The 26,318-nt window shown below is 42.7% G+C and overlaps 1 protein-coding gene and 1 pseudogene across 1 annotated transcript in view; one reads left to right on the top strand and one right to left on the bottom strand.

Moving 5' to 3' along the window:
- Nucleotides 1–351: 351 nt before the first annotated feature.
- Nucleotides 352–26,318, top strand: part of NUP160 (nucleoporin 160) — a 43,075-nt gene continuing 17,108 nt past the window's right edge. Inside the window, exons 1-17 of the mRNA XM_043912133.1 lie at nucleotides 352–496; nucleotides 767–878; nucleotides 4,593–4,803; nucleotides 5,339–5,561; nucleotides 7,670–7,748; nucleotides 8,052–8,166; nucleotides 8,844–9,002; nucleotides 16,582–16,659; nucleotides 16,937–17,034; nucleotides 19,438–19,522; nucleotides 21,050–21,118; nucleotides 22,758–22,841; nucleotides 23,130–23,300; nucleotides 24,236–24,335; nucleotides 24,600–24,765; nucleotides 25,225–25,352; nucleotides 25,445–25,605. Coding sequence (XP_043768068.1) covers nucleotides 397–496; nucleotides 767–878; nucleotides 4,593–4,803; nucleotides 5,339–5,561; nucleotides 7,670–7,748; nucleotides 8,052–8,166; nucleotides 8,844–9,002; nucleotides 16,582–16,659; nucleotides 16,937–17,034; nucleotides 19,438–19,522; nucleotides 21,050–21,118; nucleotides 22,758–22,841; nucleotides 23,130–23,300; nucleotides 24,236–24,335; nucleotides 24,600–24,765; nucleotides 25,225–25,352; nucleotides 25,445–25,605 — 2,139 coding nt within the window. The 5' untranslated portion in view covers nucleotides 352–396. The remainder of the gene's footprint in view (nucleotides 497–766; nucleotides 879–4,592; nucleotides 4,804–5,338; nucleotides 5,562–7,669; nucleotides 7,749–8,051; nucleotides 8,167–8,843; nucleotides 9,003–16,581; nucleotides 16,660–16,936; nucleotides 17,035–19,437; nucleotides 19,523–21,049; nucleotides 21,119–22,757; nucleotides 22,842–23,129; nucleotides 23,301–24,235; nucleotides 24,336–24,599; nucleotides 24,766–25,224; nucleotides 25,353–25,444; nucleotides 25,606–26,318) is intronic.
- On the bottom strand, nucleotides 17,369–17,681 carry LOC122681425 (annotated as a pseudogene).

The raw sequence follows: 26,318 nt of genomic DNA, 5'->3' as shown, positions 1-26,318 counted from the left end.
AGTAGAGGTCGCCCGTCTGTCGGGCCTCCCAGGTCCTCGCCCCTCGCGGCAGGCTGGGACCCGCAGCCCGCGCCGGCATTTTTAAAATGGAAACAAACCCGGCCCCGCCCCCTGCCCCGAGGCCGCCGGGAAAAATGGCGCCGCCCCTTGGGGCGTCCTAGCGGGCCACGCAAAGGTTTCCTCAGAGTCGGCAGGCTTCCCCTAGCCTTTTCTCCCTCGGCTCCCTCCCTGCGCACCTGGTCTCCAGCTAACTCGGTGGACGCCTCACAACGCAGGATCCGGCAGCCCTCAACCTCTAGGGGCTTCCCCACCTGCCCGCCCGCTCCGCCCCCCGGAAGTGACGACACCCGCCCGGCCCTGCTGGTGTCCCGTCGGGCCTCGCGGCGGCGCGGGAAGATGGCGGCGGCGGGAGCCGTGGAACGGAGCTTCGTGGAACTCAGCGGAGCTGAGCGCGAAAGGCCGAGGCACTTTCGGGAGTTCACCGTTTGCGGCATTGGTACGGCAGCATCCCAGTAGAGCGCGATCCGAACCTTCCCCTCGAGCCTCTCCTATGGATTCCTCAATCTCTAACCCCCCCGTTACCCTTCTGAGCCCACATGCCTATTAGCACAGGAATCAAAGCGACCTTAGTGTCCTGCTTCTTCCTCTTTCCTTCCCTTTCATTCTGTATGCGCTGTCAGTCCGTCCCCCTCTGCTTTCTCAGCGACCTCAGTCCCTGTCATCCCCAGAGAACCACGTGTGCAGGCTGACCACTCACCTTTTGCAGGAACTGCAAATGCAGCGGCCGGAGCCGTGAAATACGGTGAGAGCGCGGGAGGCTTCTACTATGTGGAAAGTGGCAAGTTGTTCTCCGTCACCAGAAACAGATTCATTCATTGGTAAGTGCTCTCTTTGGCAAACCCTCTGGAAGGTCGGGTCGTTCGGCGGCTGAATTTTCGTGGCTGGCCCTAAGGTGTCATTCTTTTTCCGAAGTGGTTGTGGACAGGAAAAGAAAGACTGCTTTCTATTTATGTCTTAATCAGTGGAGAATTAAGGAGACCCAGAGTTCTGGAAGAGGTATCCTCCCAGGCAACACTAAAAGCAGCAGAAATGTAGCATAGGGGCTAAAGCCCCAAAGGCCAGGTTTTAAACATGAACCCATGATGTATTTGTAGTGCTTTATAGCTTCCTTCATTCTATGAATGTGTTTGAGCCTTTACTTATCAGGCATTGCTAGGTGTCCTGGGGACAAAGTGACTAACAAAAACAATCGCCATTTTCATCATGCAGGGTGTGGCAGTGTAAGGATAGAAGTGGATGTACCTTTCATGGGGCAGTTTTGAGAAAGATAAAGGCGTTAAGCTAATGTTCATATGTAGGTATATCAATACAGATTTTTCATACTTGCCACAGAGGAGAAGAATAGGGCTTTGAGAGGCTAATGGGAAGACCAAGTATTATTGGTGGGGCTGGGAAGGCCTAATGTAAGTCACATTTAACCTGAGATTGGAAGGGTGAAAGGTTAGCCAGGCAAGGTGTCGCAGGAGGGGGCAGTTGACCAAGTGAGATCACTATCTCCAAAATCCACCAGGTGAAAAGAATTTGACAGGTTTGAGGAACTGACTGAAGATGTGTGCGGCTTCACTGCAAATGGGCAAAATGGATAAGGACGTGAGAGATGCTGAGAGTAGGTAGCTGGGCTGGACTCATCATGAAGGACCTCAGGCTGTGCTCGGTCTTTGTTCCAGTGCACGGGCTTCTCATTCCGGTGGCTTCTCTTGTTCCAGAGCACAGCCTCTAGAGCATGGGCTTAGTTACTCCGTAGCATGTGGAGTCTTCCTAGGCCAGGGATCGAACTGGTGTCCCAGGAGTTGGCAAGCAGATTCTTAACCACTAGACTACTAGGGAAGCCCCAAGATGGTAAATTTTATCCTGAGTATGTTGAGCAGTCACTGAAAGTCTATAAAGGATTACTAACCTGATGAAAATCACATTTTAAACTAATCAGTCTACTTTGTGCAAAGTAGATTTGGGGAGGATGGGTAAAATACAAAAGAACAGTTTGCTTTTATGATGGACCAAGTAAGACGTTGGTGACTCAGCTGTGGGAGTGGCTAGAAAAACAGAAATTGATGGATTCAAGATACGCTTAGAGGGTAGCTTCATTCGGACCTGGTGATAGATTGAATATGGGATACAGGATGCTAAGGGAAAAGGAGGAAGCAAGGACAAGTTCCTGTCTTTTGGTGTGACTGACCAGATATCCTGCAGGATTGCCATCTTCTAAGATATAGAAAAGGGGTTTTGGAGAGTTGTTAAGTAATTCTTTTAGACGTGCTATTAAAGTGTCTGTGTAGTTGCTCTTTGACAATGTCAAGTAGGCATTGAAATTTATAGGCTCAGAAGAAAGACCCATGTTAGAGGTGCAAATCTCATTGATTTCAGAAATATTTTTGAGTGCCTGACATGTTCTGGCGCTAGTGCTAAAGAATCCACCTGCCAGTACAGGGACACGAGAGATGTGAGTTCGATCCCTGGGTCAGGAAAATCCCCTGGAGGAGGGCACGGCAACCCACTGCAATGTTCTTGCCTGGAGAATCCTATGAACAGAGGGTCCTGGCAAGCTATGGAGGGCTTTGAGTTGCGAAGAGTCAGACTGAAGTGACTTTGCACACACACAATGTGTTCCAGTGAATGTTTAGGGACTGGGAACATAGCAGGGAACAAAGCAGACAGTCCTTGCTCTCGGCGGGAGCTGATCAGCAACAGTAATCCCCAAAAACAATAGTTCATCAGGTGATATGTGGAATGGAGAACTGGGAGGGGAGAGGGGAATTATTATTTTTAATATTTCACGTAAGGTAATTGGGCAAGACCCAGTGATAAGTTAACATTTGAGCAGAGGAAATAAGGGTACTCGAGGGGTGAAATTTCAGGTAGAGCCTTCGAAGAAAAAGGGCAAAAATCCTGAGACAGGAGCTTGTATGTTGTTTTCAAAGACTGGCAAAGGGCCAGAAGTCTGCCTCTTGGGAGAATGAGGGATAGAGGAATAAGGTAGCCCAGGGGCAGATTAGGGCTTTGTCAGTTATTTTAAGGCTGTGACTTTTACTTTGAGTGAGAGGAGGGTTTTAAGTGAAGAAATACTATGAATAACAGTGTTTTTAAACGATGGCTTGTCTGCTGTGTTGAGTAGAGAGCACAGTAGGAAGGGGTGGGAGCAGGGAGGCCAGGTAGCAGTTGGTTCCACCATCCACACCAAAGCCTGTAGTGGCTTAGAATGCGTTTGATGGTGGTCAAGGCTGGGAGAAATGTTCTAATCGTGGATAGGTCTTGAAGGGGATTTCGTTAGAGTTTAGTATCAGATCAGATGTAGGGTATATAGAAAGAAAAAATTCAAGGGTGAACCCCAGATTTTTGGCTTGAGCAACTGGAAGTTATAGAGACGCCATCCATGAGTTGGAAAAAAAGTACAGGTGACGTGGATGTTTTTTCTGGTTTTCTGGGTCCAGGAATTCTGTTTTGGACAGGTGTAGTTTGAGATCCCTGCTATACAAGTGCAAGTTTGAGGCAGTAGTCAGGAGGTGAGTGGAGAGTGTGGGCTGAATAAGATACAGATTTAGAAATTATTGTCAGTCAAGCTGTTAAACCAAAGGTGATCACCTATAGCAGCAGTCTGCAACCTTCTTGGCACCAAGGACCAGTTTCACAGAAGACAGTTTTTCCACAGACCTGGGGTGGGGGGACTGGTTTCAGAAAGATTCTGGCACGTTACATCTGTTCTGCCCTTGGTTATTACGACATCAGCTCCACCTCAGATCATGAGGCCTTAGATCCCGGAGATAGAAGACGGCTGACAGAGAGTAGATTCGGGTAGTGCGGTAGATGAGATGACACTAGTTAGGACATTCTATGGTTCTGAAGCTACCACCTAGCAGAGATGTACGTGAGGCAGAGTCTACCCTGCTTCCTAGCAGGAGGAAGCTTTAGAAGGGAAACACCCACATTTATAAGATCAGTGTAGTTTGATGCTATAGTAACTATATGTAGAGGCCACATTACACTATAAGGTGTGAGTGTGTGGTGTGAATTTTAATCCTAGTGGAGTTTAATTGACTTGACTATTGTTCTAAAGGTTTCCCAGGTGGCGCTAGTGGTAAAAAACCCATCTGCCAATAGGGGAGACAAATTAGATCTGTGTTCAATCCCTGGGTAGGGAAGATCCCCCCTGGAGGAGGACATGGCAACCCACTCCAGGATTCTTGCCTGGAGAATCCTGTGGACAGAGGAGCCTGGAGGGCTGCAGTCCATAAGGTTGCAAAGAGTCTGAACTGAGGCGACTTGACACTTTGTTCTAAACGTGCTATCAAGTTTGGAAATGTCTCCGTTTAACAGAGAATCATATAATAATAGTTGAATTGTCTATAATACTGTGTTTTGTAGACTATACAAATGTGGTTTGGAATGTCAGAATTGATTTGAGTTTGCTTATCCAAAATTTTTGAATTAGGAGAGTTCACCTGAAAACTATTGTCGTACATTTCCATGCAACAATCAGAAAGAAAAGCGTAAACTTTTTGTTGTTGTTTTTTACAAATGTCTCTTCTTTTTAATAGGAAAATCTCTGGAGATACATTGGAGCTGGTGGAAGAGTCATTGGACATCAATCTGTTGAATAATGCAGTTCGCCTCAAATTCCAAAACTGCGTCCTTCTACCCGGAGGAGTTCATGTCTCTGAGACTCAGAATCATGTGATAATCTTGATATTAACCAATCAGACAGTGCATAGGTTGCTTTTACCACACCCTTCCCGGATGTATAGGAGTGTAAGTTGGTTAAGTATAATGTCCTTTATTTCTCAAGTTACTCGGTCACAAATTTAGTATTAAAGCAATGTCCTTTGGAATTGAAGAAAGGATGGATTCCTTGCTAGCTCTAACCAAGCATACTTTCATGTTATTGTTGTTTAGTCACTAAGTCACAGTTGACTCTTTTGCGACCCTATGGAATATAGCCTGCCAGGCTCCTGTGTCCATGGAATTGCCCAGGCAAGAATACTGGGGCAGGATGCCATTTCCACCTCCAGGGGATCTTCTCAACCCAGGGATCGACCCCACATCTCCTGCATTGCAGGCAGATTCTTTCCTGAGGAGCCACTGGGGAAGCCTCATACTTTCCTGGTTACTATTTCAAATGATCAAATACATTTTAAGTTGCAAAAATAGTTGCATTAAAAAGAACAGCTTCCTTTTTCGGCTCAACAGTTTTTTACTTTAAAAACATTGATAGCAATTGGGAGGAACTGAGAAAAATCTAGTTTATTTTGTTTTTAACAGATTTTTCTTTTTCATTTCTCCACAGGAGTTGGCAATCGAAAGTCAGATGCAGTCAATATTCACTGACATCGGAAAAGTTGATTTCAGGGATCCTTGCAACTATCAGTTAATTCCGGCAGTCCCTGGCCTCTCACCCAGTTCTGCCACCTCAGCGGCCTGGCTGAGCAATGATGGGGGGGCTCTGTTTGCTCTCCCGTCTGCCTCTGGGGGAATCTTTGTTCTTAAACTACCTCCTTATGACATACCTGGTAAGAACGGGAATGCAGCACGGATTTAATTTTAAACAGAGAAATGCTGGCATTAAGACAGACGTTAGAAGTCCAAGGCCATTATCCAGTGCAGGAACTGCCACCAAACCACCCTGAAATGTTTATTCATTATTGCTTGCCTAATGAGTCCCTAACACTTTACAGGTTTTCTCAAGACAGTGGGATTTTATACAGTGAGTGAGGAACTGCAGCTTACTGGAATATGGGAAAACAGATAACTGTGAAGTGGCCTATTCTAAGGCCTTTAGTAGAGATGAGTTGACTGATGTCTATCTTCAGTTTGAAGTGCTGTAACTAAGCACCTAAAATAAGTTTAACTGAAACAAGGAAGCTCAGTGCTGCTACCATGCTCCAAGTTACCACCTTCTCTTACCTGAACTGTTGCATTTGCTTCCTAATTATCGTCCCAGATCTGTCCTTAGTCCTCTGCAGAAACTTCTCAGGCAGACCAGTACATTTAAAACCTAAGTTGAGTCATGCCATTCCACTGCTCGAAGCCCTTAGGTTAGGGCTGTTCTTCATCTCACTCCAATAAACGCAGCGTCCTCATGGTGACGCCCTGCTGCCTCTCTAACTTCATTTTCTCGTTCTTTCTCCCCTCCTTCTCCAAACCAGCCGCATGTCTTCTGGCAGTTCCTTGAACATACCAGGCACATCTGCCTAAGGGCTTTGATGGTGTTCAATTGCTCAGTTGTGTCCAACTCTTTGCGACCCCATGGACTGAAGCACACCAGGCTTCCCGGTTCTTCACCATCTCCCAGAGCTTGCTTACAATTGAGTCTGTGATGCCATCCAACCATCTCATCCTCTGTTGTCCCCTTCTCCTCCTGCCTTCAGTCTTTCCCAGCATCAGGGTGTTTTCCAGTGAGTCAGCTCTTCACATCTGGTGGCCAAAGGATTGGAGCTTCAGCATCAATCCTTCCAATGAATACTCAGGATTGATTTTCTTTAGGATTGACTGGTGTGATCTCCTTTGATCATCCAAGGGGCTCTCAGGAGTCTTCTCCAACAGCACAGTTCAAAAGCATCAATTCTTCAGTGCTCTGCCTTCTTTATGTTCCATTCACAAATCCATGCGTGACTACTGGAAGAACTATAGCTCTGACCATACAGACCTTTGTTGGCAAAGTAACGTCTCTGCTTTTTAATATGCTGTCTAGGTTGGTCATAGCTTTTCTTCCAAGGAGCAAACGTCTTTTAACTTCATGGCTGCAGTCACTGTCCTCAGTGATTTTGGAGCCCAAGAAAATAAAGTCTGTCACTGTTTTCTACTGTTTCCCCATCTGTTTGCCATGAAGTGAATGGGACCGGATGCCATGATGTTAGTTTTTTGAATGTTGAATTTTAAGCCAGCTTTTTCACTCTTCTTCTTTTACCTTCATCAAGAGGCTTTGTAGTTCTTGTTTGCTTTCTGCCATAAGGGTGGTGTCATCTGCATATCTGAGGTTGTTGATGTTTCTCCCGGCAGTCTTGATTCCAAGGCTTTGGTGGGGATAGTCTCTCCCCAGCTGCCACTGTGGCTCATTCTCTCAACTCCTTCAGGTCCTTTCTCAGTGGGTGATCTGACCACTTTTTAAAGTTGTAATGCACGCTACCCCCTCCACCCATTTACTATTCCCTTTCTGCATTTTCTTTTTTTCTACTTACTGCATTCTGTTTACTTTAACTGTCTCTGCTTCTCACTTCCTGTCAATGGAATGTTCAGTCCAGGAGGAAAAGACTTTTCATTTGTTGTATTTACTCCTGTGTCTCTCGCATCTAGAACTGCACCCAGCACAGGACAGGTGCCCAGTGTTGCTTTGGAAAGAATGAAGTGCTGCTTCTGAGCAGCAACATGGGTTACCATTTGTAAATGGCAAAAATTCCCCCCTAGAATGTAAAAGTGCTGTTGCTATTGATCCAGTAACTATTCAGAATATTTTAGTTATGAAATGTCTATGGATAAGGTACAGCCTAAGACTTCCTTGGTATAGAAAGCGTGCCCATCATAAATGCCTTGTTCACGGTTGCCTGCTCTTGTCTTTGGGTTTCGCCGAGTGTGGTCGCAAGGTGCCCTGGGGCCCACTGGCCTGTTTTCCTTCTTGCAGGGGTGGTGTCAGTCGTGGAGCTGAGACAGAGCTCGGTGATGCAGCGCCTGCTCATAGGCTGGATGCCCACAGCCATCAGGTGAGTGGCCTCCAGCCGGCGAGTCAGAGGGCCCAAGAGTCTGATCTTTTGCCCCGGCCAGCAGTGATTAGTGCTTCCAGCCTGACTCCAAGACAAATAAACATACTGGACAGAAGGGTCTACACAACGTTGCATTCCATCTATCCTAGTAACTGGACATGAGTCAGAAAATGTGGTCATCTCATACCAGCCTATAAACTCTTGCTCCTTCCGCTCCTTCACTAAGTTATCTGTTGACTTGCGAGCTCTGATGATCAGGTGGTTGGCACCGGTAGACCTCTAACGCGCGCCTCCCGTTTGCAGAGGTGACCAGGGGCCTTCAGCCCGTCCCCTCAGCCTTGCTGTGCACTGCGTGGAGCACGACGCCTTCATCTTTGCTCTGTGTCAGGATCACAAGCTGCGAATGTGGTCTTACAAGGTAGGTGCTGCCTTTGTACTTGCTGCAAGTCAAGATAGGATTGCGAGTTGTAGAGAAAGTGAAGTAAATCTTGTTTCCTCTTGTAAAGATGAGCAGATCTCTTACTTTGGAAATGATGGGCCATTTCCAGATTCAGACAGTTTCATTTAACTCTATTTTTCATACATTTCTCCCCTAAATTTTTGTATTTTTGTTTTGGAAAATTAAGTCCTACAGAAACCTTGAAGTAGTACAAAGTATACTCTTCACTTCAGGACAAATGTGGATTTAAAATGCAAGTTGAGAGGCTTCCGCTGGTGGTCCACTGTTTAAGACTCTGTGCTTCCAATGCAGGGGGTGCATGTTTGATCCCTGCTTGGGGAACTGAGATCCTGCATGCCACACAGTGTGGCCAGAAATTTTTTTTTTTTAATGAAAACTTTAAAAAATAAAATGCAAGTTGGTAAAATAATGTTCAACTTTTGAATACAAAACAGCTGATGATTTTATCTATCAGACCAAAGAAATGTTTCCATCTCAGCCCTTTTTAAAAAAAAAAACCTGTAGGGCCTTTCAGCAGATAAATTACATATAGTGCTAGATATGATATGATGGAATTGCATTCTTTTAAAAGGGAAGCAGTTTTTTTTCCGTCTTGAATGTTCTTTAATACCACTTACTAAATCTTTTCTTGGCAGGACCAAATGTGCCTGATGGTGGCTGACATGCTGGAATTTGTCCCCGTAAATAAAGATCTCCGGCTCACTGCTGGGACTGGACACAAACTGCGACTTGCTTATTCCCCTTCCATGGGGCTCTACCTGGGAGTGTACCTGCATGCCCCAAAGCGAGGACAGGTATGAAACAGATTAGACACATGTTGAGTTATTCTGTGTGTACTGACCTGGAGCAATAGCTACAGACTCACTGAGTCTCTTTTCAGCTCTTCTCATCAGCCTCTAGATGTATCTTGCATTGTTTCCACAAAAAAAAAAAAAGCTTCCACTTTTTGTGCTAATATGTGAATTAAAAGACCTTAAAGGAAAATTCAGGATGAAAGGGAGCAGAGAGTTTAAAGGAACGTGGAAGGAAAGTGAAGTGAAAGTCGCTCAGTCGTGTCCGACTCTTTGCAACCCCATGGACTATACAGTCCAGGGAATTCTCTAGGCCAGAATACTAGAGTGGGTAGCCTTTCCCTTCTCCAAGGGATCTTCCCAACGCAGGGATCGAACCCAGGGTCTCCCACATTGCAGGCACATTCTTCACCAGCTGAGCCACAAGGGAAGTCCATGGAAGGATAGGTTAACCAAAACTAAACAAGAAAGAGCTAATTTGAAAGTCCGAGTGAAAAACATGGAGTTGTGAACAGGATGTAGGTGTTATTAAGTAGTGCAAGGGAAGTTAATTTTCCAAAATAATTTTGCTCACCATTCAAACATTAGCTGTTGTATATTGATGAGATATTTAGGATACAATACAATGGTATAACAGTTGTCTGAGGAGGCCTTACAAATAGCTGAGAAAAGAAGAGAAGCTAAATGCAAAGGAGAAAAAGGAAAGATATACCCATTTGAATGCAGAGTTCCAAAGAATAGCAGGGAGAGATAAGAAAGTCATCTTCAGTGATCAGTGCAAAGAAATAGAGGAAAACAATAGAATGGGAAAGATTAGAGATCTCTTTGAGAATATAGAGATATCAAGGGAGCATTTCATGCAAAGATGGGTTCAATAAAGGACAGAAACTAACTTCTGTTAGTATGGACCTAACAGAAGCAGAAGATATTAAGAAAAGGTGCAAGAATACACAGAAGAACTATACAAAAAGATCTTCATGACCCAGATAATCACGATGGTGTGCTCACTCACCTAGAGCCAGACATCCTGGAATGTGAAGTCAAGTGGGCCTTAGGAAGCATCGCTACGAACAAAGCTAGTGGAGGTGTTGGAATAGCTGAGCTATTTCATTTCCTAAAAGATGATGCTGTGGAAGTGCTACACTCAATATGCCAGCAAATTTGGAAGACTCAGCAGTGGCCGCAGGACTGGAAAAGGTCCGTTTTCATTCCAGTCCCTAAGAAAGGCAATCCCAAAGAATGCTCGAACTACCACACAGTTGCACTCATCTCACATGCTAGTAAAGTAATGCTCAAAATTCTCCAAGCCAAGCTTCAACAGTACATGAACCATGAACTTCCAGATGTTTAAGCTGGATTTAGAAAAGGCAGAAGAACCAGAGTCAAATTGCCAGCATCCATTGGATCATGGAAAAAGCAAGAGTTCCAGAAAAAAATCTACTGCTTTATTGACTACGCCAAAGCCTTTGACTGTGTGGATCACAACAGACTGTTGAAAATTCTTAAAAAGATGGGAATACCAGACCACCTTACCTGCCTCCTGAGAGATCTGTATGCAGGTCAAGAAGCAACAGTTATAACTGGACATGGAACAACAGTTCTATGTTCATTTGGAACCAGTCCAAATGAACCAAATCAGGAAAGGAGTATGTCAAGGCTGTATATTGTCACCCTGCTTATTTAACTTACATGCAGAGTACATCAGGAGAAACACTGGGCTGGATGAAGCACAAGCTGGAATCAGGATTGCTGGGAGAAATATCAATAACCTCAGATATGCAGATGACACCACCCTTTTGGCAAAAGCGAAGAACTAGAGAGCCTCTTGATGAAAGTGAAAGAGGAGAGTGAAAAAGTTGGCTTAAAGCTCAACATTCAGAAAACTAAGATCGTGGCATCCGGTCCCATCACTTCATGTCAAATTGATGGGGAAACAGTGGAAACAATCAGAGACTTTATTTGGGGGGGCTCCAAAATCACTGCAGATGGTGACTGCAGCCATGAAATTAAAAGATGCTTGCTCCTTGGAAGAAAAGCTGTGACCAACGTAGACAACATATTAAAAAACAGAGACATTACTTTGCCCACAAAAGTCTGTCTAGTCAAAGCTATGGTTTTTCCAGTAGTCACGTATGGATATGAGAGTTGGACTAGAGAGAAAGCTGAGCACCAAAGAATTGATGCTTTTCAACTGTGGTGTTGGAAAAGACTCTTGAGAGTCCTTTGGACTGCGCAGAGATCAAACCAATCAATCCTAAAGGAAATCAGTCCTGAATATTCATTGGAAGGACTGATGCTGAAGCTAAAGCTTAAATACTTTGGCCACCTGATGCGCAGTACTGACTCATTGGAAAAGACCCTGACGCTGGGAAAGATTGAAGGTGGGAGGAGAAGGGGACGACAGAGGATGAGATGGTTGGATGGCATCATCGACTCAACAGACATGAGTTTGAGCTGGCTCCAAGAATTGGTGATGGACAGAGAAGCCTGGCATGCTGCAGTCCATGGGGTCACAAAGAGTTGGACACGACTGGGCGACTGAACTGAACAGTGGTATAATCATATAATAAACAACCACAGGAATTCCCTAGTAGTCCAGTGTTGGGACTCTGAGCTTCCAGTGCACAGGGCCTGGGTTTGAGGTTTTGATCCCTGGTTGGGGAACTAATCCCACAAGCCCTGTGGCCTAGCCAAATAAATAAACTGTTGGATATTGTGTGTTTGGCACGGTGCCGGGCCCTTTATGTACATTAACAGCAAGTGCTTGGACTGTGCTTCCTCTGGGCTCATGCACTACACATACCATCCGTTTAATCCTAGTGACATTCCAGCGAGATCGGATTTGTCCTCCTCCCTCCACTGGAGCTCTGATTCCCCATGCTGGGTGCTGATCTGTCTGGGTCCCCTCCTCACTCCTGTTGGGCTCTGGTGTCCCTCTCCATCAGCTAACTGCGGGGGCAGTGAAGGACAGAGGAGCCCAGCATGCTGCAGTCCGTGAGTCAGACATGGCTGAGCGACTAAACCACAGCAGTCCCAGTCCAGCTGCCCTTTCACGTGGATGCCCTCCTCACCTCCTCGGGCGCTGACACTGCGCTAGTCCACCCCCATGCGGTGGACAACCTGCTCATCTCCTTGGACTCTAGTCCCCAGTGCAGGCCGGCACTCCGTGTGGACACTCTCCTCGTCCTGCGTGAGTTTTCACCCTGCCCCAGGCCTTCCACATAGGTGGACGCCCCCTCGCCTGGCTCGTGCTCATCGCCCGAAGCCAGGCTACTGCCCAGTATGGAGACTCTTCTTCTTACCTCCTTGGGTTCTTTTTTTGTTTTGTTTCATTTTTTACCTTTTTGGCCAAGTTGCCACGTGTGTGGAATCTTAGTTCCCTGACCAGGGATCAAACCCATGCACCCGCATTGGAAGCAGAGAATCTCAACCACTGGACCACGAGAGAAGTCACTTGTCCTTGGGTTTTTAATTCATGCCACCCCCTGCTCGGGCTCAGTAATTTGTTAGAATGGCCCACAGAACTCAGGGAAACACTCACGTTTACTAGCTTATTATACAATAAATGCTGAAGATGTAGGTAGGCAAGGTCCAGAAGGGTCTCAAGGCATTGAGGCACACCACCGTCCCGGCACATGGTTGTGTTCCCCAGCCTGGGAGCTCCCCACATCCCATAGGGATAGGGGTTTTTACAGAGGCTTCATCACATAGGCATGATGGATTATTAACCCAGTGGCCTTTCTTCTCTTCTAGAAAACGGGTCAGGGCTGAAAGTTTCAAGATTCTATTCAGGCTTCCTCTTTCTGGTGACCAGTTGCCATCTTGAAGCTATTCAGGAGTCAGCTCTTAGAACAAAAGGCGTTCCTGTCACTCAGGAAATGCACAGGGATTTAGGAGTCTGCCGGGAACCAGGGTCAGAGACCAGTTGTTATAACAGAAGATGCTCCTGACACCTCTGTCACCACTCAGAAGGCCGCAGGTGTTTTAGGAGGCAGGGTCAGGAGCCAGAGACCGACATGTATGTTTATTGCCACTTCACAGACTCTGATAGAGATTTGTTGACTCTGTAGATCACATTGGAGGAGCGTTGCCATCTTAGCAATATTAAGGTTTCTGCTTCATGAACACGGGATGCTTTTCCATTTATTTAGATTGTCTTTAATTTTTTAAATAATGTTTTATAGTTTTCATGATACAAGTTTTGCAGGATTTTTTTAAATCAACTTATTCCTATATATTTTATTCCTTTTGATAGTATTGTAAGTGAAATTATCTTAATTTCATTTCAGGTTCCTCACTGCAGGTTTACAGAAATATAATTCACTTTTTTATATTGATTTTATATATATTGAACTCTTTTTAGTTCTAGTAGTGTTATAGTGGAATCCTTGGGACTTCCTATTTATAGGACAGCAACATATAAAGATAGTTTTATTACTTCCTTTCCAATTTATGTGCCTTTTCTTTTTTGGTCTTAATTTCCTTGGATAGATCCTCCAGTATAGTGTTGAATAGAAGTGATAAGAGTTGACACCCTTGCCTCATTCCCAGTTTAAGAGGGAAAGCTTTGGGTGTTTCACCACTGAGGATGATGTTAGCTGTGGATTTTTGTGCTGAGGAAGTTCCTGTCTGTTCCCAGCCTGTTGAATTTTTATCGTGAAAGAGTATTCAGGTTGGTGCCACTGTCACATTAAGACATCAGTAATTTCACCCACTGTTGCTTTTTTGCATTATCAGTCAACATATTAACACAGTGAAAAGGGCAAATAATGTAGAATTACTGTGAAGGGTTTTGACCTCACTGACCCCCTGAAATTAGTCTCAGGGACCTTTAGGTGTCTGTGGACCACATTTTAAGAACCTCTGCTCTAAAGATTAGACTGAGATTAAGTGTGTTATTCTAGGGTTGGGGTCAAATTGAGCAGTGCTATTACCTCCTTGGCTTAAGCATTAAGGTTCTGTTAATGAAGCCTAAAATCAGATACACTTTATCTTTAGCAGCCATGTAATGCTGGTGTGCCTATTCAGAGTACAATGAAGTTGAGGTCCTTTTTTTTTGTTTCCTTTTTCTAAACAAAAACCTCTCTTCAGAATGTTTTTTTCTCCCTGACCTGCACATTTGAAGTTTGCTTTTGTTTTTTACAGATTTTATTGGTTATGGTGGGTCTTTGTTGCTGCCCACCGCTTTCTTTTAGTTGGGGTGAGTTGGGGCCATTCTTGGCTGCGATGCGTGGGTTTCTCGTTGTGATGGCGTGTCTTGTTGTGGAGCATGGTCTCCATTGCTCTGAGGCCTGTAGGATCTTCCTGGACCAGGGATCGAACTGGTGTCCCTTGCATTGCAAAGCAGATTCTTAACCACTGGACCACCAAGGAAGCCCTCTTTGGTGTTTTAATCTCTGTAGTAGTTTACATCCATTCCTGTTCGTTTCATTTGTTTCTTCTTGGTTTTCTTTTGGTTCTTTGGAGACTAATTCTGTTAAGTGCATTAATTTAATCATTCTCAGCATCATGTCCTCAGTGTTATATTATGCCATATGTATTTCCATCTGGGCTTCCTTGGGCTCAATGCTTAAGAATCCACCTGCAATGCAGGAGACATGAGTTTGATCCTTGGGTTTGGAAGATCCCCTGGAGGAAAAAATGGCAACCCACTCCAGTATTCTTGCCTGGGAAATCCCATGGACAGAGGAACCTGGTGGACTATAGTCCATGGGGTTGAAAAAGAGTCGGACAGGGCTTAGCCACTAAATAATAGCAATAATAGTTTCCATCTAGGACACTAATAAAAATCTCAAACAGAAGTGCCATAGACCTGTGGTGTGGTCTGTGGAATGGTCCTGGGCCACAAATTGTTTGTTACTAGTTTGCAGTAAAATAAATGGAGAAACTGAGAGAACAGAAGCTTTTATAAGTGATTTGACATTGCCACAGACACGCATGGTTTCTGTATATCAAGTATCAGTCTGAGAGACTTCTCTAGCGGTCCAGTGATTTAAGACTCCACAATTCCACTGCGGAGTGCGCAGGTTCAATCCCTGCTTGGGGGATTAAGATTCCCACATGCCACCCAGTGGAGCCCCCGCCCCCCCCCCCCCAAAAAAAAAACAAAAGAATATTAGTCTGGAGCAGACTAAAAAATAAAAAAAAATTAAAAAAACATTCCTTCGTTCCTTTACCACAAGTGGTTTGAGAAGCACTGCACTAGACCAGCATTTTTCCAACTTTTTGGCTGGAATATACAAGATGTTTTACATTGCTATCTGGGTACCCTTATGTGGTGATGGACATAAAACAGAAAATAGTCTTCATGAAACATGTTCACCATGGGTGATGAACTGATAAACTCTTAATCTTTTTTTTCTTAAATGCCGGTTGAGACCTACTAAGTTGATTCATGTCTCACTAGTGATTTGAGATATGTAGCCTGTAAAATATAGCTGTAGGCTGGAGTGAATGTGACCACTATATATTTTTCTCATACTTCATACACTATTTTTCTCTCAAAGGGAATCACTGTATATATTTTTTTAAAGCTTCTTGTGAACAGTTGCTTATGTTACCAGGATAGAATCTTCATCACTCTTATTAGTTTATAGTATATTTTCTTTGTCAAAAAATTATTTAAAATAGTGTTCATTGAATATTTTTGAGTTTGAGATCTTTTTTGTTTTGGCAGTAGAGTTAAATACAAAACATGAATTGTTTTATAGGTGTTTGTTTGTAGTGAAGATTGACTCGAGTTGATTTTTATCATGTGTATGTTTTAAATTATTTTTGGTAAAAGCATAAAAATAGGTTTCTGACCATAGATTCCACCTCATACCCAAGCATAGCTACCATGGCGGGGGGAAATAGTAAATATCAAGTGTTAGGGAGGATGTGAAGACGTTGGAACCCTTGTGCGTTACTGGTGGGGATGTAAAATGCTACAGCCACTATGGGAAACAGCTTGGCAATTCCTTAATTTCCGTATGATCAAGCAATTCGTCTTCTGGATATATACCCAAAAGAATTCAAAGTAGGGTCTTGAAAAGATATTTGTACACCCACGTTCTTAGCAACAATATTCCCAACAGCCGCAAAATGGAAGCAACCTAAATCTCCGTCGATGACTGAATGGATAAACAAGATGTGGTATTTACATAAAATGGAATATTACTGAACTTTAAAAGGAAAGAAATTCTGACACATGCTGCAACATGGATGAACCTTGAGGATATTGTCCTAAGTGAAAATACAGCTGCTAGAAGACAGATGCCATTAGGTAGAGTGGTCAAGATCAAAGAGACAGACAACAGAATGCTGGTTGCCAGGGCTAGGGGGAGGGGGGATGGGGGATTTAATGAATACAGGGTTTGTTTTGAAAAACGAAAAAAAGTTTTGGAGATTGATTGCACAAGTATAGATGTACTTAATGCTACTAAACTGTACAGTTAAAAATAGTTGAGATGGTAAGTGCTACGTATATTTTACCACATATTTTTTTAAAAATTGGTTTTTGAATGCTTGTAAGTCTTGCTTGCTTAGAAAAATGGCTTGATGGTTATTTCAAGTATTAACTTAGCAACTTGTGTTTTAACAGTTCTGCGTTTTCCAGTTGGTGAGCGCTGAGAATAACCGCTATAGCCTAGATCACATCTCCTCACTGTTCACTTCTCAGGTAGATTAAATTATTCTTTGCTTATCACACAAGTACAGGAAAAAAGTATTGGCTAACTTAACTGTTGTAATGGGATTATAATCTTAAAGTGGAATATTTAATGAAACTTCATCCAGACAAAATTTTATTTGGATTTTACCAGGTTCACATGGTACCTACCATCTTTTGTTTTCATGTTTTTACCTCTCCTGCTTATACAAGTTTAATTCACCATAAAGGAGTACCTTTTCTGTCTTATTTTAACCTGTTTTTGTTTTCTCCCTACATTTCGTTCTAGGAGACACTGATTGACTTTGCCTTAACCTCTACGGACATCTGGGCCCTGTGGCACGACGCTGAGAACCAGACAGTTGTGAAATACATCAACTTTGAACAGTACGGTCCCTCTCCTCTGTCATCCTACCTACCCCAGGCAAAGTCATACTGAGAAAAGAAGGGAGCTCATTGTGTTGGACAAAAGTCAGATGTTTGCATTTAAAGGATTCAGCCCTGGGCTTGCCTATTTTCTGACATACCTTCTATTTCATTTTGTGTTCTTACCTTATGGTTTTAGGGCAGAAAAGGGATTCTTAGAGTTGGAATGACACCAAGAAAATGTATATATACCATCTTTATTGGGAGAGATAGCACATATCCAAAAATACTTCTTTTTTTGTTTGTTTTTCAAACAAGCTCTGGCTGGTTTTATTAAAGAAAAGTTGTACATGATTTACTTTTCACCAGTCTGTCCTGGCATGACCTGGGTCACCTGCACCCATGATAGCCAGTGTGCATACTCTAGTACTTTCCACGTGCTCTGCCAGTTCTGTGTTAATGCCGCTATAGCGATGGAGGCCTGTTTTGGCTAATGTGGCATAGTACTGTACTTCAGATTTCCCCGAGGCTGGGTACTTGGCAAGGATGGCCAGTTTCACTTTGCCTTGTCTGATCATTTTCAGTGTTTGCTCGTACCCCAGCACCTGCTTTCCACTTTTCATGACGGGTTGGAGCCTAGAGTTGAGCAACTCCCGCGACTTTTTCATGTTCACCGTCTTCCTGCCTTAGGTGTGGGATGCCCCCAGCCAAGGGCAGCCTCCAAGATGGCCGGGGAGCGAGAAAGATCTCAAATACTTGTAATCTGCACATTTCCTTTGCTTTTCAGCAAAGGCCGTTTCTGATACCCACATCTTCCAAAAGTCACTGCAGCCCCTTTGAGGTCTCACTGTCCTCACCCTAAGATGAGGAGTAGATTCTACAAGTACAGTGCTTCTCAAACTTTGTTTTTTAAACAGGAAACCCTTTTTTTTTCCTCTAAAGATAATGAACTCCAATATATAACAGAACCAGTATTTATGAGTATAAAATTATAACACAATTTAACATGTTGATAATCTCTAATAATTAGTTTTATTTGGTATGTCTGTTATTTTTATTTACATGATATTCATTTTAAGATTTTTAACACTTACAAAATACATTTAAGAACCGGTTTTGAATCAGACACTTGTATAATTCCTGAAATGTGTGAAGGGTCCCTGGATCATATTTTGATGCTCCTGGAACTACAGTTGACCCTTGAACAGCATGGATTTTGAATTTTGGGGGTCCACTTAATACATTGATTTTTTCACAGTAGTTACGCTAGTACTATTCAATCTACAGTTGCTTGAATAAGCTGTACCTGGGTTTTTGGAGGGTCAGCACCTGTAAACCCCCCATGTTGCTCAAGAGTCCACTATAAAGTAATTGTACCCAAGGGGTCCCTCATGACCCATATTCTAGAATAGAATTCTAAGAATGGTTGCCCCCAGGTTGACCCTGAACCACACCTCAGAAAATAGAGAGTACTCCTTATAGATGGCATTCAGGCAAAGTGGGTTAAAAAAGCAAAGAATCCAGTGTTGGGTGAGTTTGAAACCTGGTTCTCCAACTTACTAGCTGTGAGATAGCCTAAACCTCACTTTTGATGTCTTAAAATGAGGGCAGTGTATCCTTCAAAGAATTACCATAAGTTATCAATCCCGTACATGGAGTGTGGGCTTCCCTGGCAGCTCAGCTGGTAAAGAATTCGCCTTCAATGCAGGAGACCCCGGTTTGATTGCTGAGTTGGGAACGTCCCCTGGAGAAGGGACAGGCTACCCACTCCAGTATTCTTGGACTTCCCTGGTGGCTCAGATTATAAAGAATCCACCTGCAATGCGGGAGACCTGGGTTCGATCCCTGGGTTGGGAAGATCCCCTGCAGAAGGGAAAGGCTACCCACTCCAGTATCCTGGCCTAAAGAGTCCCTGTGGGCAGGGGAGCCTGGCGGGCTACAGTCCATGGGGTCACAAAGAATTGGACACAACTGAGCAACTCAGCAGATACATGAAGTATATCTAGAATTACACTGCAGAAGGTGTAGCATGTGGTAAATATAGAATGAAAGTTAGCTATTATTTTTAGATTTGTGTTTACAGTTTTAATTCAGGAAGATGCCTATTAAAAGAAGTAAGAGCACTTCTATGATCCAGACTCTGCTATGAATGAGTTTCTTTTTTTGGAAACTATTTTAAAGAGAATCCATCGTGGTGGTCCAGTGGTTAAGATTTCATGCTGTCACTGCAGGGTGCATGGGTTCCATCCCTGGTCAGGGAAATTCCACATGTTGCCTGGTGCAGCCAGAAAAAAATAGAATTGGTCAAGCAGTAGTTGCAGAGGTCAGCGATGGGATCCTCCCTGCCCAGATACTGCTCACCGCGTAAGCTTCGTTTTTATTTGTCACCTTCACGTGGACTGATGGGCTTTTTTCGCTCTGTAGTAATGTTGCAGGTCAGTGGAGTCCGGTTTTTATGCAGCCTCTGCCAGAGGAAGAAATCGTCATCCGGGATGATCAAGACCCCAGAGTGAGCAACGCTAAAGTTTTATATAAGGAGATGATTTACCCTGATCATCAGTTTGAGAAGAACCAGTTGTATTAGCAGAGCTCTTTGAGCTGCAGATGAAAGAAACCCACCTCAAACTGCTTTGAGCTGAACATACTGGCATGGCTGGAATAATGCCTTTAGGGCTTCATCTCTCCTTTGTCTCTATTCTGCTTTCCTCCTTTTGGGGTTCATCGTTGGGCAGGTTTTCTAAGCAAGCTTACCTCTGTGAACTTAGCAACTCCAGAGAAAAGAGAGAGCTTCTGTTCCAGGTCATGGAGTTGACCCTGGGCTGACTGGAGTTATGTGCTTATTCCTGACATGGTCACCCTGATCGGAAGGAATAGAATATTCTGGCTTGGCATGAGAAACATGTCCAGCCTGGACCCTCTTATCGTGGAGAGTGAAGTTCAGTTGGGTGTGGGTATAGGAGGAGTGATTCTTCAGAGAAAGGTAAGGGGTTTGTTAGTAAAAGAAAGGGAAATGGATTCTGTCCACTATACTAACCATGTGAATAGATGCATAGAAACAAAAACTAGAAACAAGATAAGTTCTCATAGAGGTATATACTATGAAGAACACAAGTATAAAAGGTAGTGCAGCAGGGAGCAAAACAGGCCAGGCTCCCTGTTTTTCAGGGACATCCTCAAGGTAAACGGAAGAAAAACTTGATGCATTTCTGTTAAAATGAACTTAAAGATTATGGGCTCTGGGTCTGAGACGTTAACTCTTTGGTAGGATTGGAAAACCCATTTTGAGTACCTGAAATTGAATATTGCTATATTTTTAATCCCAAGAGTTTTTTGGCACTTAACTTGTGTCTAAAAGTCAAAATCACGTGCTAATTTTTTGAAATTCTTGTTTTTCTCCATTTGGTCGTTTTATAAATATCCCCCAGAACCTGAGTGGAAGGAAGGAAACTTGAATGAAGGTCAACCAGATTTGCTACTTATTGGCAAATCTGGTTTATAAAATTTGATCAGAATAGTCAGACAATATGAGACTTTCCATTTTGTTCTCCCTACTTCATTTCCCCACTTGTTAGAGCTTATTGCAGTTTCGTTTGTTTTTTTATATATATAATGCCTGTTCTAATAATTGGTTCCTTTCCTTTCATATTTGAACCGTAAAATGAGGCCTTTTGTGAATGGTGTAGAAACCAGCTTAGTTTAATTGTTCTCTTGCTGGTGTTTATGACTGATAACCTAGGTAAGAACTCTTCACCTTTAAGATTGGCGTTTGATAAGCTGACCCACTGAAGTGCTCCTTGAGGAACACAGCGTTCTCAGTGCAGTACATCCCGTGGATTCAGAGATGCTACAGGCTTCACTCTCAGTGTGAAAATACGTGACTGCTCCCGCCACTCTGCTCTATGCAGAGGGCGAAATTTCCACGTTCATGTAATAGAAATGCAGACTTCAGTTTTAATATGTTAGATTCTTCATTCAAATTATCCCAAATTTTATCTTTTTTAGAATGATGCTAACTCTTGCTTCAATGTTCCAACAGGAGATGTATTTGCAGAGTCTTTTTACACCAGGGCGATTCATTAATGCAGCCTTATGTAAAGCTTTACAGGTCAGTGAAAAAATATTTCATGTTGATCTAACACTCTCCTATAGCTATCATTATATAGTTAATAATTACTATTAATTTTTGTTGTTTTGTACATACTAACCCCAGCATAGTTTTACAATTATATACACAGGTGTTTATAAATACTATTGTAATTTTTTTTAAATGTTCTTTCCATAAGAATACCAAGAGTCCCAATGGGGAGAGAGGATTAAAGGCACTTTCCCAATGACCAGTGAAGCATAATAATAGTAAAGAAGAAACTTGTACCTACACCATTATAAAAACATACCTTACTACACGGCATATACTCTCTATACTAGAAAGAAATTTTAAATGTTTTCTTGGATAGGTTTGCTGGTACTGTTTTTACACTTGTTAGTACAGCAAAGGTCTGATTTGGTTCAGGTTCAGGAAAACTCTTAAAAAAATCTAAGCTTCAGAGTTACAGGGTATAAGAGATGCAAGTCACTTAGACTTCGTTAAATTGCCACTTAGCTTCATGAATTTGAAATGATCACTCAGAATTAAAAAACCCCTCAGGTTCTTCTGATCTGACCTCCCACACAGAGCAGAAATAACCTTCCGAGGCTTCTCTGACAGCCAGCTAGCCAGCTTCTAGTTGTCTCTGCCTCCAGTGACAGGCATCTCAGCTGCTCCTCTGTGACTTTTCATTCAGAACTGTGCCACCTGAAAGTTTGTCCCAGGGTACTCCCTGGCAGTCCTGTGGCTAGGACCCGGCACCTTCACTCTTGGGGCCCAGGGTCAATCCCTGTTTGGGGAACTAAAATCCCACAGGCCGTGTGGTGCAGCCAGAGAAAAGTTCATCCAAGTATTAGATCAGATTTAAGCCTCGATCATTTAGGTGGCATCTCTCTTTGGGAACTTCATAGAACGTGGCTCTTTTCTATAAAGCAGCTCTTCAAGTCTTTTAAGCATTTTCCATGTTATCTTTCTCCAGAATCCATGCACCCCGTCCCTTAACTTTCTCCCAGGTGATGTGGCTTCCAGATGCTTGACTTTTCTTCTGGGTACATTCTTGAATATCTGGCTATTCTGTGTTTTCTATTTTCTCTTTAATAAAACTCCACCATAACACAATCACTTACTTCTAGGGCATTATTTCTCTCATCACATCAGCCCTTCTTGTTAACAGTAATCAAATGTACGATTTCTCATGGTGTCTCTTGCAGGCTGAGACGCTGACTAATCAGTAAGGCACCGATCACAAGCTTTACTTTAGGAGAACCTTTCCCAGCAGAGTGGCCTACCTCCATCACTGCTCTCGCTCACCTTTGTGCCTGTCAGGATGTTATTTGGCATCATGTCACATCTTCCTCCCAGCTGAGCAGTAGACGTTATGTTTCCTTTTGTTTTTTGTCATGACCCAAATGTACCCTATTATAATTCTTGCGGGTTCATGAGTTTTTATAGTTTATCCTGGACTATAGAAGCTATTTCAACTTGCTGTGATCTCACAATGAGAAATTATTTGCACAATGTTAAGAGTAAATATGTTATTTCAGGCATGTCCAGTGTTTATTGTATTGTTATATATTGCCTCAATGTCTTCTGGAGCATTTTTCATTTAGTTTTTAGTATTATGTGGTACTGTAAAGTGTCTCTTTGTGTCTCTTTTCAGATTTTCTGTCGAGGAGCTGAGAGGAATTTAGACCTTTCCTGGACAGAACTAAAGAAAGAAGTTACTTTAGCTGTTGAAAGTGAGGTGAGGTTTGATTAAAGAAAGAAAAACAATTTCTTTCATCTCACTGTGGGGCAGATTGGTACTGAGAAATTGTTCAAATTGTTCATTGGACCTTGTTACTAAGAAATACAAATTTCTAAAACTTTTACTTAAAGATTTAGATACGTATTTACAGAGTCTGTGGCATACATACATAAGGAATATTCACCTCCCTATAGTTTAATAAAATGATATTAAACATTTATGTTTAGTGGAAGAAAATATCCCAAATGGTATCAAGAGTTTCTTTTTCTTTTTTTCCTTTGCCAGCTCCAGGGAAGTGTAACAGAGTATGAATTTTCCCAGGAAGAGTTCCGAAGTTTACAGCAGGAATTCTGGTGCAAGTTCTATGCCTGCTGTCTTCAGTATCAAGAAGCCCTTTCTCATCCTCTTGCCCTGCATTTGAATCCACACACAAACATGGTGTGCCTGTTGAAGAAAGTAAGACAGCAGAAACCCACAGAAGAACTCCTATAGGCTGTTCAATGGGTCTTTCAGAATGTAGTGTCTGTTGTATATTGTAGTTAGCTTTTAGGACTTTGGTGGGTTTTCTCTTGGCGGGGGATCCTCAAAATTATAGTTAATTTGTGTTTAAATAGTCTTCTGCACTATTTATACTTTTTTGCATCTTGTTCATCTTTTACATTGAAGTGATTCCTAATTTGATAGTTACGAGAATAGCACGAAGCACTTCTATATCCCCTCCACCCAGATTCACCATTTATTAACTTTCATTTGCTTTTCTTGACCCACTTGAGAGTTAGTTGTAAATATCATGCCCCTTGACCCTGACATATTTTAGCATGTATCTAAGCACAGCGACATTCTTTCATAACTGCAGCACAATTTCAACATCGGGCATTTTTATATTTGTATATATTCAGATTTTACTAGTTGTGCTTAGAATTTTTCTTCCTTGATCTAGGATCCAATTCAAGATCTTGCATATATTGAGTTGTCATGTATCTTTACTTAATCTGCAACTGTTGTCAGCCTTTCTCTGTCTTTCATGACACTGACTTTTTAAAATGTTTATTTATTTGGCTGCATCTGGTCTTAGGTACGTCCTATGGGATCTTTTGTGGCCGCATGCCTGCTCCCTCGTTGTGGTACGAGAGCTTAGTTGCTCCAAGCCCCGTGGGATCTTAGCTCCCCCGCCAGGAATCCAGCTCTTGTGCCCTGCATCACAAGGCGGATTCTTAAGGGAAGTCCCAACATTGACCGTCTTTGAAGGCTACACCTGTTCCTTGGTAGGGTGTCCTTCAGTTTGGATTTGTCTGGGGTCTCCTCATGATAAGATTCAGGTCTCAACTACTTTATTATACCTTTAAACACTCACTGAGAAAATAATATAACTGGAAGATTTGTACTTGCAGGGGTACCTGTCTTTCCTTGTGCCTTCCTCCCTAGTGGATCATTTGTATCTCCTCCCTGATGAGAATCTTTTGACAGAGGATGAGACAACCATATCTGATGGTAAGAGTGATTATTATGTCCCATTGAAGCTCCTTTCTCCTTAAGCCCTATGCTTTCATTCAAACAGATAGAAAAAACAACTGCCACTGTGACCTTTCCTGGTCAGTGTACCTCATTCTACATTTTTTAAAAAGCTGAAGAGGCCTAAGCATCTCCAAGACTTCAGATAGCTACCTGTCATTTATTGTTAATAATTTTTTTAGTATAATATTAACTAGCAGCTCTTCATTGACCTGAGACATGAACGTCACCTTTCTCTTACAGACGTGGATGTTGCTCGGGATGTCATGTGTCTTATAAAATGCCTTCGGCTGATTGGAGAGTCAGTAACTATGGATATGTCAGTAATGATGGAAATGAGCTGTTACAACCTACAGTCTCCAGAAAAGGCTGCGGAACAGATTCTGGAAGATTTGATCACTATTGATGTGTAAGGAGAATTTAGGGTAAAGTCCATTTCCTAATGGAAATTTAGCAATTCTTAGTGTCAATATCAGATTTAAATGTACATTCAGATATGTACAAAGTAGTCGCTTAAAGTGAGTTGCCATGATTCTAAGTAGCTGTTTCAGCTTTTAAACAGAAAATCTAACACGTGAATTCAAGTCTGGAAACAGACTCATGAATTATGGTCTAGCTATTAGCTATGAACTGAGCTGTAAATTCTAAAATGTAAACGTATTTTCTCTGATACATTTTGCCTGTCATTTCTGGAAAAAATGAAGGAAAATTTGCTACATGGCATGAAAGTATCTTGTATACCAGAGTGATTACTTCACTCCTGTATTATATGGCTGGTTTTCCTGTTTGATAGGGCATTTACCTTATAGGGCGTAAAGAATCTATCATATACATTCTCAGAGGTAATAGTTTTCTAACTTCCTTATAGAGACAATGTGATGGAGGATATTTGTAGTAAACTACAGGAGATTAGGAACCCGATCCATGCCATTGGACTTCTAATACGGGAAATGGATTATGAAACAGAAGTAGAAATGGAAAAGGGATTCAATCCAGGTAAATGACAAAGCAACAAATACACCTTTTGATTTAGAGAAAACAATAATACAGTTAAATTTTTTTAATTATTATTATTTTTTAATTCACAGCTCAGCCTTTGAATATTCGAATGAATCTTTCTCAGCTCTACGGTAGTAGCACAGCGGGGCATGTCGTGTGCAGAAGTGTGTGTAAAATCGCCAGCACACGCTTCCTCATCTGCCGAGACCTTTTGATCTTACAGCAGCTCCTAATGAGGCTAGGAGATGCGGTAAGTACTACTTGAGGGAAAGCTCGTAAAATCTGAAACCTTGTCTTGACCTGCAGGCACATCAGAACATCAGCTCTGAGAGCACAGGGACGCCTGTCTTTGTCTACTGCTCTGTCCCACATGCTCAGCCCTTCGAAGGTCCTCTGCGAATACGTGTTGATTTAAGAATGAGTGAGCCGAAAATTGCAGATTAAGAATGTATATGAAAAAAAAAAGAATGTATATGAAGCAGGGTGTTTTACTCTTAACCTTTGTGTATATAATGGTGGGATAATTTTCCAGGATGGTTCTACCAAAATGTCGTATTACTAGTACACCTCTGGCTGTGATCCCAGGGTACCATTTAGGATGGAAGAGAGAGGAAGAAAGAGAAAAAGACCTTCTCTACTTCTACTGTACAGGATTTACCCTAAGCAGTTTTGAAGTTGCAGAGTGTGTTTTGGGGTCCTCCCCGCTCCATTCTGTGCCTCCGTTTCCATCCTAGTCTTTGAAGCCACCAGGCTCTTGTTGCCAGGCTGCTGTCCTGCCAGAGAGCTGTCCTGCTCTCCCCCTCCTCCCCGCCTTGAATGTTTCACATTCCAAAGTTGACCTTTCTGCCCACCATCAGAAGGCCCGTTTATCTCACTCATTTGAGCCTGACAAGGAAGCAATCTGATTAAACTAATTCATATTAATATATAAATAACTGAATGCCCTTTGGAGCTCCCGGGGGT

Source organism: Cervus elaphus, chromosome 1, assembly GCF_910594005.1.
Source record: "Cervus elaphus chromosome 1, mCerEla1.1, whole genome shotgun sequence".
In the NCBI taxonomy this organism is placed as follows: Eukaryota; Metazoa; Chordata; class Mammalia; order Artiodactyla; family Cervidae; genus Cervus; species Cervus elaphus.
This window is presented reverse-complemented; position numbering and strand designations above follow the sequence as displayed.